Source organism: Semicossyphus pulcher, unplaced genomic scaffold (assembly GCF_022749685.1).
Source record: "Semicossyphus pulcher isolate SPU_LCO1_2020_fin unplaced genomic scaffold, fSemPul1.0.p SCAF_2, whole genome shotgun sequence".
Classification (NCBI taxonomy): Eukaryota; Metazoa; Chordata; class Actinopteri; order Labriformes; family Labridae; genus Semicossyphus; species Semicossyphus pulcher.
The window spans coordinates 25162686-25174566 of NW_027211693.1; the positions used below are offsets into that span (position 1 = coordinate 25162686).

Consider the following 11881-nt stretch of genomic DNA (forward strand, 5'->3'; position numbering starts at 1 on the left):
CAGAAAGAAGAGCCCAGGGCCTCCTCATTACACCAAGGAATTAAGTTACTACTACCACCTCAGAACTGAAGTTAAAATGATGTCAAATCTAACGTACAAAGTCAGAGGGCAAATGTCACGCCAAGAGAGAGTATGCCTCAAACATCTCATCCTCCATCATTCATCAGAAGATACAATGATGGAGATTCTTTGTGGGCCTGGAGCACAGGAGCTCCATAGAATCTAATCCTGTGGATATAATGTAGCACGACTCCTCAGTATGACTTAATGAACACGCCCCCACCGACACATGTTCAGGGATGGATCGCATGAACTTCACAACTGTCATCGACACTGGCTTTTTGGATGAAGCTCCATCCAGCCGCGTCCTGACCGGCTGTTTCCTCTCACTCCTCATCCTCACCACCTTGCTGGGAAACACGCTCGTCTGTGCCGCCGTCACCAAGTTCCGACACCTGCGCTCCAAGGTGACCAACTTTTTCGTGATCTCACTGGCCGTGTCGGACCTCTTGGTGGCCATCTTGGTGATGCCGTGGAAGGCGGTGACAGAGATCGCTGGGTTCTGGCCGTTCGGCTCCTTCTGTGACACTTGGGTGGCGTTTGACATCATGTGCTCCACGGCGTCCATTTTGAATCTTTGTGTGATCAGCTTGGACCGCTACTGGGCCATCTCCAGTCCCTTCCGCTATGAGAGGAAGATGACACCGAGGGTGGCCTATGTGATGATCAGTGTGACCTGGACGCTGTCTGTGCTCATTTCCTTCATCCCGGTGCAGCTCAACTGGCACAAGGCCCAGACTAAATCCTACACCCCTCTCACTGGGTCGTCTTCAGGTTTAAACGGAACATCCTACCGCGGCCCAGAAAACTGTGACTCAAGCCTGAACAGGACCTACGCCATCTCCACCTCCCTCATAAGCTTTTATATCCCTGTGGTCATCATGGTGGCCACCTACACACAGATCTACCGCATCGCCCACAGACAAATCAGGAGGATCTCCGCCCTGGAGCGAGCAGCTGAAAGCGCCAAGAACAGACACGACAGCATGGGCGGAGGTTCCAGCATCGCAGAGTCCGAGAGCTCGTTCAAAATGACATTCAAGAGAGAGACCAAGGTGCTGAAGACGCTGTCGGTGATCATGGGGGTGTTTGTTTGCTGCTGGCTCCCATTTTTCATCCTAAACTGCATGGTGCCGTTCTGCGAGCAGTCGAGCGGAGGGGAGGCTTTCCCCTGCATCAGCCCCACCACGTTTGACGTGTTCGTGTGGTTCGGCTGGGCTAATTCCTCCCTCAACCCCATCATCTATGCCTTCAATGCAGATTTCCGCAAGGCCTTCTCCATCCTGCTGGGCTGCCACAGACTATATCCAGGAGGCCACAACATAGAGACAGTCAGTCTAAACAAGAAATGACTCATGACTCTCTCGCAGCACTGACTCATCCTTAATGCTAAGAGTCTGAGCGTTCCTGTGTAGGCCGGTCTGATCGACTCAAACAAGGACGCTGCTTCCTGTGCTGACTCTAAGTGGGACTGAAGGATCCGGTAACCCTATATGTACCTGTGTTTGCATATGGTGAGAGGCCCGTCCCTGCGCAGGCGATCGGAGCGAGCTTGCCGTGCTCATCATGGTCGCTACACGGTCTTTCTAATGAAAGAAGCTCCTGAAAAAGGAGAGGGGATTTTGGGGATTGAGATTAAGACTCTCTGCTGTTGTGCCAGGGCGCAGGGAGCACAGCGGTGCTGACACGCCCCTGGGATAGATAATCCCATGACTGGGCAGCACACGACCTAATGCTGTCAGACACTGCTCTCTTCAATACCATCACACACAAACGCAAACACAAACACTGTCAAAACATGCTCCCCGAAATGCTGCACCCAGCATGCACACTACAACAAATAACATGACGGCACACAGACATGCTGTTACTCATTAGGTTAACATCCAGAGCTCTGCGAGGACTCCAGCAGAAAAGCATCAAACCAAATCATGTTTGGATAAGAAACATGTACGTGTACTTTACGTGCATCCACGTGTGACTTAATAGTAAAGGAAGAATGAAAACAGATTTGATTTTCTATCCCGATTGATCCTTTAACGTGTGAATGAAAATGTGATTTTAACTTCTTTTAGAAGCAAAGGTGAATGATGGAGCTTGTCAACGTGCAGGTCATATCTCATGATTGTTATTTATATCTCATCTAAATGTCAAATTATTATATCAATCACATTCGCTCAACGGACATCTAATCATTTATTTGATTCAGTGATCAAACAGACGACGACCTCTTTTAAAGAAAAGACCTTTAGCTTGGCTTGTTGTGTCTTTGACTCTTGTACTGATGCAGAGTTGTGATTGAATTATGTTGGAGTAAATCAGTTTTTATTTGCTCCTACAGAGAATAATTTGAAGATAATCTTGGATGAACTTGGGTCTTATTTTCATAGGTTTGGTTGTGTTAATGTCGTACGCACTTAAGTAATTGCTGAAATCTGGGAACAGTGTCTGATCGTGTTTCTTTCCCTGTTGGGTTTCACCGTGGTAATGTCAGAGGAGCACACCGGTTGTAAACCAACCCTGCACTTTAGCCACATTATTGAGGTCACTTGAGTTACAGGCAAAACCAAAGGTAAGCATGCGTAAAATAAAACTAATAATGCTTGGTAACAGAATGTGTTGGCTGTCAGTCTTTCAAAAATGTAAGTGAGAAGCAATAGAGCAATCCCGTTTTTCACATTACCCTTTACGGCATTTTGTTTCAGTATTAATATACCGGTCGGTGCCTTTTTGCTGCCTGACTTGAGTGACAAACTAATGTTACTAAATCAGGAACCAGCCTTACCTTTATCCATGATTCTCCAAATCCAAAATGCATCCCACACTCACATTAAAGTTTGCTTTGTGCATTTATTTAGCAAGTAACGAAGAACAGCAGGTCAAAGTTGAAAGAGTAGGTCAGTCTTTAAACTGTGATCATCTGACTTCAGTATGAGTTAAGCTAAGCCCTGTGGTCTAATTATCTGACTCTTTGAACATCCTCCCACATCAGACATCTTATAAACAGTGTCCCCTTGTTCCCAGATTTCATCGTAGTTCGGCAAAATGGGAAATACAGCTATTAGCTTTCTTGCCTGTCTAGGGACCTTGAGAAGACTACAAGAAGTCACAGTCCCACACATAACTCTGCGTGAGAGTTATTTTTCAACCCTCAGATTAACCAAAACTAAGACATAATGAGTCAATTACTGAGCTTTAGAAATGCATGGGAGCTTTTTAATCCCTCTTTGGGCAGAGCCAGGGGAGCTGTTACTGTCTTCGCGATAACTTTCTCTCTCTCTTTATATGTAAAGGGCCAGTTCGCCAATTTTCAACCTCAGTCCTATAATGCTATTATGAGGAGCTAACGCCATTATGGTAGAAAAAAATGCAATTTCGCTTTGTGCTTTTGGAGGACGCTATCCGCTTCTCCAATGGGCCCTGGAAAACCTCCGCCAGACTACGTGAAACCCGTCATCTGGCGGAGGACAGGGAGCTCGCTAAACTACTCTTCCTCAATCTAGGACGCCCGCCTCTGACATCTGAAGATTTTTTAGGTGATCCACCGGTATATTCTCATCGCATTTCGAATTCTGAGTCATTGCCTGCAGCTAAATGGTAGTATTTCACTCCAGCGTCTCTCGCTGGGCCGTTCCTTTAAGAGCAAGGGGCGCAATGCATGCTGGGTGTTGTAGGAATGTAGAATGGGTGAAACCATGAGCTGTTTGTACAACTTTCTCCACAGCCATGGGGCCAGTTTCAAATACTATTGCTTCTATTGATTACAGAGAACACCAGCTTTGACAGTGGTACTGATCTCATATTCTGACTTGCATCAACGAAGCAAATAAGCGTATTTGCCAAAGGTTCAACTACTCATCTGTAAATACAATATTTACTGGTATAAATTATTTCCAAAACTGTGAAAATAAGACCCAGGAAGTATCCTATAAATATGAATCACCATCAACAGTTACCTCAAATTAAGTTAACTTTATCTATTTTCTCACGTGCTAATTGCGTCATCAGTTAGCTACAGTGAGCATTCCCGACACCAATAATGTTGTAGACGTCTGATCATGAATACATGTGTGTTTCATTCATAACAGTACAAGCCATCAGAAGAAATAGTGCAATGTCTGCTTCAGCCAGGTGGAAATATCTGAATGCACAGCTGAATAAAAGTGTATTTGTCCATTTTGCTGAATTTCAGTGTGTTTTATGTGCGTTAATGGCTGAACAGCTTTGACCTCCACAGATGAAACTTCCTGAAGCACATTTCACACCAGAGTCTTAAGGGTCAAAATTAACCGGACCAGCTGTGCCTCGCATTTTAAACCTCACTCTTTCATAATAACACTGGAGTTCCTGTGTTCGGTGTAGTGATGTATTGCCATCATTAGCAAAGTGAAAGGACCAATCTGGACTTCACAATAGCCTGGAATGACAAAGTAAATCAAAGACCGCGGCGCCTCTTTATCCCCTTTATTAATTTTCACCCTACAGTGATTGACTGAGCTCTTGAAACATAAAACTAAACATGAATGTGGGGTCACAGCTGGAAGTAGAAGACAGCGGTGACCGTAAATTTACATTTTGAGAGGTTCAGTAACTTTTAATATTGAGGATGCACCTATGAGGAGTACTGACACGCCCTGATCTGTTCGGATGCTTGAATGGGAGCAAGGGGGGCGTCAGGTTAGCTGAGGTGTGGAGGGAGAGCTGAGCAGTGACAGGATGACTGATGGATGTTGTTTTGCGGGAACCAGTTAAAGATTACCTTCCAGATCTGCCTGCTATTTCTTAAAAGATACATTTCATTAAAAGCTAAGTTGATTTGGAAGTGTTAATTAAGGCTTATTAATATCTCTTTAGATGTGCGCATCCATAAAATCTGTATGAGATTAATTTCAGTGTACAACAGTGGTCACGTAAACACTTTAAAGTGATTAAAGAGTGATGTGGAATCTCATTAAACGTCACGTTTCAAAAGATTTAGAGGATTTTTTTAGACAAATTAAGTTTATGCTCATTAGAAAAATAAAAAAAAGTGTAAATACTGTGATGATTAGTCCCGCTGCCTCTCGCACAAACAAACAGACTCACACACACGGCTGTCCTTTAAAGCCGCTCTCTCTGGGCCCTGGACTGTCCTTGCCTCTGTGAAACCTCCTCAAGCGTGCCACGGGAAGGGAACAGCAATTAATTTGACTGACATCATTCAGAGCGATGGCTGAGGTGGCGACAAGACAGGGTGTGTGCGCACGCGTGTGTGTGTTTGTGTGTTGAGGCAGTACTATCACCTGCTCCAGCGTTGCAACCCAGAGACCATGCAATGGCAACGGCTCTATGTAAACACGCTGGATTCGTTTCCTTTCGCTTTCTGCTTTGTTCCCGTTGAGCTCGGGAGATTCTCAAAGCGATACTGTCTTCTTAGATTGGCACATTGGAGAAGCGATGTTGGACGTGGCAACTTCAGATGATGCTACTGACTGGCCCTGGGGAAATGATTTACTGAGACAGGGAGAGAGGGAGAAATGGGCGAGAGACAGTCTTATGTAAGCAATAGCAACTTGATTGGTTGAAAGGATGTAAATAACATCTAATGCACAAGTGTCACTAAAGTCAGACGGCTGTCACATCTCTAATGTAGTTTCCTCACATGTTGTTAGCGCACAGGAAGGCTCACCTTGCCATGTGAGAGTGTATGTTTAATTCAGTTAATGATTACCTCGTCAACCTCTCTCTTCAGGCGGCATCTTGGGGAATTAAAATGCAAAAGAAATCATCTGTATTACTCTGCATTATATATGTATTATTCACAACTGGCAGAGCTATCATAATTGCGCTACAGTCTAATGCATTTTTAATACCTCACACGACTCCAAGATAAGCATAATTGAGAGTGAGCGTGTTGGTGACTTCAGCCAAAGTGCGTCAACGCAGCAACATGCTGACAGACATGAACGCAGCGTGCATGTGGAAAAATGCTGCCGCTCTGTTTGTCAGTGTGAGCGCTCGCTCATCGGCGAGGTAAACAGATGCTTTGTGTTCATTTTCAACTGAGAGAGGGCGGAGAGATCAAAGGGACAAGCACACATAAGGCCACTTCTGCAACAACACTTACTCATCTGGGAGAAATTTGTTCTTTTCAGGGTAAAGGGAAGCATATTGTAAAGCTCAGAATAAATTTAAAAGTGCGTAAACACATATCTGATCTCAGTTTGAGGCTATTTCATCCAGCGCTTCAAAAATAGATACATCACCCTGCACATTTTGTGACCTTTAGTGTTCGTCCTTTCCACCAAGCACCCTCCATTCCTCTTCCTGGTTCACTCCCGCTCTTCATCTCTTTCTTATCACATCCCTCCGCTCTCTCTTCCTCCGCCCGCGCACTGTTTACTGTTTGTGCTGCGGGCCGCTGGCACCGCCTTGTTGCAATTCGTCACTCCAGCAGGCTCCAGTGGAGAGGACAGGCCCTCTGACCCCACCACTGGGAAAGGAGCAAGGGCACGAGGGGAAAGGGAGAATCACAGAGAGCGGAGGGAAAAAATGATCACAAAAGGACAGAAAGAGAATCCCCGACTTTCAGCATGGAAGATTAAAGGAAAGCAGATGCTGCTTTAATGCTTTACTGCTGTGATATACTCGCTTTTAACTAGGCGTTTGCATGATGGCATGATGGCGCGTCGGCTGCGTGAGATGCAGTATGCACATCACAAGTCGACGTGGAAACCTGCAAAACTACATGGAAACAAGTCAGGACCGTTACGTCTGTGCACGGAGGAAAATGAGTAACGAAGTGGGGGCGGTGCAGACGAACAAACAAAAGCTGTCGTTGTTTCTGCAGTGATCTCAGAATCAACATGATGATTATGTCTTTCCATACATCCCACAAATTTGATAGCTGCATATGGCCTGAGCTCTCTGGTGCATCCTCTAGAGGTATCCTCCAGCAACACGCGTAGAGCATAGCCAAGTATATGAACAATTACGCAGCCGGTTGTGTACGTGAACGCAAGGTTAAGCAGCAAGTATATCTCAGGCTCTAAAGGCTGCAAGTCATACAAAAGTAATCTGACAAAAAAGGTTATTTACTACTTCCTGATTGACCCGCAACCAAAAAAGGAGAGTAAAAATATAGAGGGACGTCAGGCCATCTTTAAGGCATATTTAATAAGCGGTTAGCTAACAGTGGACTACAGCTAACGTTGAAATATGGTGAGATGGGCTCCACTGTTTCTTAGCAAAGACCCTGAAAGTCTCTGAAACTCTGGTTCTTCAAAATAAATGATGCGTTGGACAGCACTGTCTAAAATGTCGCTACAAAACCTCCCATAGGCCTGTACATGTTAAGCTCTAATGACTGAAGGTCAGACCATATGATTCTAGTAGCTTCATTAGTCATAATCAATCAACCCACCCAGTGACCCTTTGTGTTCTGTATGGATGCATCTGCATTCATTATGTTGCTTCACCTACTTAATCAGCTTTCCTTTAATTTGTCGTGCATCTATGAGTGGCAGGAAGTGAGAGTGAGTGAGAGCAGAAATTATTCTGCGACACACAAACGTTTACTCTAATTTCCCTCTCTCTCTTTAACATTCAAAAGCCACTGCACATTATTTATTTTGTTCTATTTGTGGGTTTTAAATCCGCTCGCTGACCACGGTGTACCTTTATTGATGCCAAAATAATCTGAACTAAATATTACAAAGTATATTCCCTCATGACCTGATGCGGTTTGCAGTGTCACACAGTGTCATGGAGGGACCTCTGCTGGAGACGGGCCGACCATTGAGACGAGCTGACCTGGGTCTTGGCTAAATTTGCCCGAACAAATCCTCCTGAGAAGTAAAGACAGATTTGATATGTTGGCCACATCATTGCTCAGATAAACCTCATCTCTGCACTAATACAGACCGTCAGTGATGCTGAGCAGGAAACGTACAAGTACTGAGCCAAGTCAAATAATACTGCAATAGAGGCTGTCTGATGAATACTGTTATCAAGAGATGTGATGTCCACTCCAGCAACACTCTGCAGCTTAGCAGGAGGGAGGTGCTGTCTGGCAGAGACGGCTCTGAGTGGAGAGCATGCTATTATTGCTGCCCCTGTTCCTGCTCACGCTGGTAGGATGCCCCATGGGTGAGTTGTGACGATGCATATGCTAATCAGCTAGCTTGTGGGGGAGCGCAGATGTGTCTTATCTCTTTAAGAGGACAACATCAGCAGCAGGAACTGACAGAGATGGAGTGATTACTGACAACTATACTGGGAAACTGTGTTATAGTTGTCCCTTCCACCTGGGCTTTGGTTCTGTGATGTCTGCTGTCTGACCAGAGCTGATGTCATACCACGCTAGCCAGGCCATGCTAATACAGCCCTGAGACTGTTTATAAATGCCGGATCGTTACATGTTATAGTTCTATGGCTGAGTTACAACCTCTTTGAAAGGGATGCTATTGAATGAACATAACAAAGCAGGTGACATACGATGCCTCAGTGCCAGAGGCTGCCTGGAAGCAGTTTGCATAACCAGAGAGAAAACTGTGGTAATGTGTTACTCTGCACAGTTTCATTTTTCAGTCACGCCCACGTGGGGTGGTATTTCATGCAACTTGTAAAAATGTGTCACATCAAGCTTCTTTTTAAGTTAAATATACAGATCAGCCAGAACATTATGTCCACTGACAGGTCGAGTGAATTACACTGATTCTCTCATTACAATGGCACTTGTCAAGGTCCAAATTGTGATGGCGAGACGACTGGGTCAGAGCATATCCAAAACTGCAGCTCTTGTGGGGTGTTCCCGGTCTGCAGAGGTCAGTACCTACCAAGAGTGGTCCAAGGAAGGAAACTGGTGAACTGGCGACAGGGTCATGCCCAGCCAAGGCTCTTTGCTGCGAATGGGGAGCGAAACCGCCCCATGTGGTCCGGTCAAACAGAAGAGCTACTGTAGCTCAAATTGTTGAAAAAAGTGAATGCTTGTTTTAATAGGAAGGTGTCAGAAAACACAGTGCATCACAGTTTGTTTTGCGTATGGGCGCAATGGAAGAAGGCGGCCTGGTCTGATGAATCACGTTTTCTTTTACATCATGTGGATGGCCGAGTGCGTCGCTTACCTGGGGAAGACATGGCAGCAGGATGCACTAGAAGAAGAAGGCAAGCCAGCTGAGGCAGTGTGATGCTTCGGGCAAATATATGCTGGGAAACCTCGAGTTCTGCCATTCATGTGGATGTTACTTTGACACGTACCACCTACCTAAACATTGGTGCAGACCAAGTACACCCCTTCATGCAAATGGTATTCCCTAATGGCAGTGGCCTCTTTCAGCAGGATAACGCGCCCTGCCACACTGCAGACATGGTTCAGGACCGTCTTGGTGCCAGATACCTCAGCACACGTTCAGAGGTCTGGTGGAGTCCATGTCTTGACCGGTCAGGGCTGTTTTGGTGGCACATAATAGGTGGTCATAATGTTATGTCTGATCGGTGTATATTCAATCCCTGAAAAAGTTTTTTGGACATGAACAACTTTTCATTTCTCTACAGCAGAAAGAGCATGCAATGAAAAAGTATGTGTACTACAAAACTGAGAAGTTCAAAAATTAAGTAAATTTAAAGATGTCATTATGCATACTAAATCTGCTTGCTTTTAGAGTGCTGCCTAAAGGCACTTCACTCTTACAATGCCTTGCCCAAGGAAGATTTGAGGAGCTAATTCAAGCCCCAGCCCTCCTCTGTTTACAGTAAATGTATAACTGGGTCAAACAGCCTTTTTTCTGCTCATGAGGTTGTGTGATGGATATATACAAAAAAAGGAAAAATGAAATGTTTTGTATTTAAATAAGATTATAAAATATATATTAAATGATTGCAGTATGCCTGACAGGAATAGAGAAACAGGCGGCTCAGTTGTGTAAACACAAACTCAAAGCCAGGAGTGTCTCCCAGGAGAATATAAAAGCCAGGCATATTTTTTTAGGTTCTGCTCTGTGCATCTCAAAAGGGGATTAACGGAGCAGGAGGGTAGCGCAGAAGACCACTCAGCAGCCGACATCCCACTCGAGTGATGGCAGGACGACAGGCTAAACAAACATCCTGAGCAGACAGACAGAAAGAGCAGGAAGAAGGAGCAGGAGAGTTTAGGAAGAAACTGGGAGCAGACTGTGACGAGCTGTACGAGAGCAGTTTGGTTTACTCTCTCCTTGAAGGACACGGAAACTTGTGTTGTTGCCTATTTGTGTTAATGAGGGTCACATGATGTCATTAGGTTTTTTAAAGGGCCTTGTTTAGGAAGACAAGCGTGTTTTATTTCTGTTAGTAGGAGAGATGGAGAGAGGAAGAGATTTTAATAACAAAAACAATACATAAGGCTGCATAACACTGATGTTATTCAATTCACGGCTCAGGTGTTCAGATAATATAGCAGCGTATCCTTAGACAGTTCAGTTGGAGGATTAACACTGATTTGACAGGAATGTACACACGTGCATTTTCCTTCTTTTACAGGTGAGAAAAAAAACACGCGTGCAGCCTTAAATATTGGTTGACCAGATTGTCCATGTACTCCCAGCACACAGCACTTTCACAGAGTTGACTGTTTCTTTGACGCGAGACCCATTCTTCCTAAGTTACATTTCCAGCGAAGCATCAACATCAAATCACCAGATTGCTTTCTTCTGCCATGCGTGAAATTGTGAGATGCAGCGTTTTACTACTTTTCAGAGTGCTGACCAAGAGAGTCTCATTCTCTCAGAAGAGCACAGATAGGTGCGGATAATTAAGTATTCAATGAAAAACTTTCTTCTCTTTAGAGGGGAGCGAGCTCAGAGTGCTGCGGGATGAGGCGAGAGTTTCATTTCACAAAAAGTGCCTTAAGTGCTTCCAATCGTTTGAGAAATCGAGTAATTTGATTCAAAGCTTTTTCAAATAGATGAAGTTAAAGTGACGCGTTTTTCTCTTTTACCAAATCAGCACAGGCAGAATTTATATTTAACGCAATGGATGAGTCATTACGCAGTTATATTAAGGAACAATAAAAAAAGGGATGAGTCAGGGCAAAGTAGCCTCTCCAGGAATAGAAACACCTCCAACATTCATTAATGCAGCCGGATGGTCCTGTGGCCGTGCATGCGTGCTGCTTTTACAATTCTATAGGAGCGAGGCAGACAGCAGACACAATCTGGTCTATTTTAGGAAGGGACTTGTCAGACAGGAGCACAGCAGGAGCCTCTTTTACCCTCTGGAAAGTTCAGACGGGACCACACGAGCACGAGCAGATGCTTACGTGCTCACAGGCAAACACACACACACACACACACACGCACAGAGACACAGCTGGGAGACTGAGGGAACAAGGGTTTTGGCTGCAGCCAGAGAACAAAAACATTTACCTCCTCTGTTTGTGCTACATAACTGCTAAGCTGAGCATCCACTACAGCCTTGTTAAAAATCAGGCCTTTCCCTCACCTTCAGTGATATTATTGAACATAGACAAGAGGACGGCTGACAGCTTTCTGTGGTCTGTCAGACTGTTCTTTATTTTAATTTAACAGAAAAACAGAGTCCACCACTTATGAAGGCAAACTATGTCCTCCAGCAGCTGCATGAAAGGAAATAAAAAAGCAGTGAATTAAAAAAAAAAAAAAAAAAAAGCCCTTGCAGTTCTCCAGCTGACCAAATGCTGCTGTAACCCGTGTAACCTGCTGTAAGCCACTTTAGGGCTTACTGTGCATGTAACAATGTAATTCGACTCCCATAGGAAAGATTCTTTCCATGCTGCTCCTCCACGCGGAGGTCAAAGGTCGGGGTCGGTTCCAGAACAGCCTCCCTGCGG

General features: G+C 44.8%; 1 protein-coding gene across 1 annotated transcript; it reads left to right on the forward strand.

Annotated features, from left to right (window-relative positions):
* Nucleotides 1-242: 242 nt before the first annotated feature.
* Nucleotides 243-1412, forward strand: drd1a (dopamine receptor D1a). Its single transcript, XM_069670022.1, has one exon. The coding sequence runs from the start codon at nt 300-302 to the stop codon at nt 1410-1412; it is 1113 nt and encodes a 370-aa protein (XP_069526123.1). The 5' UTR covers nt 243-299.
* Nucleotides 1413-11881: the final 10469 nt, after the last annotated feature.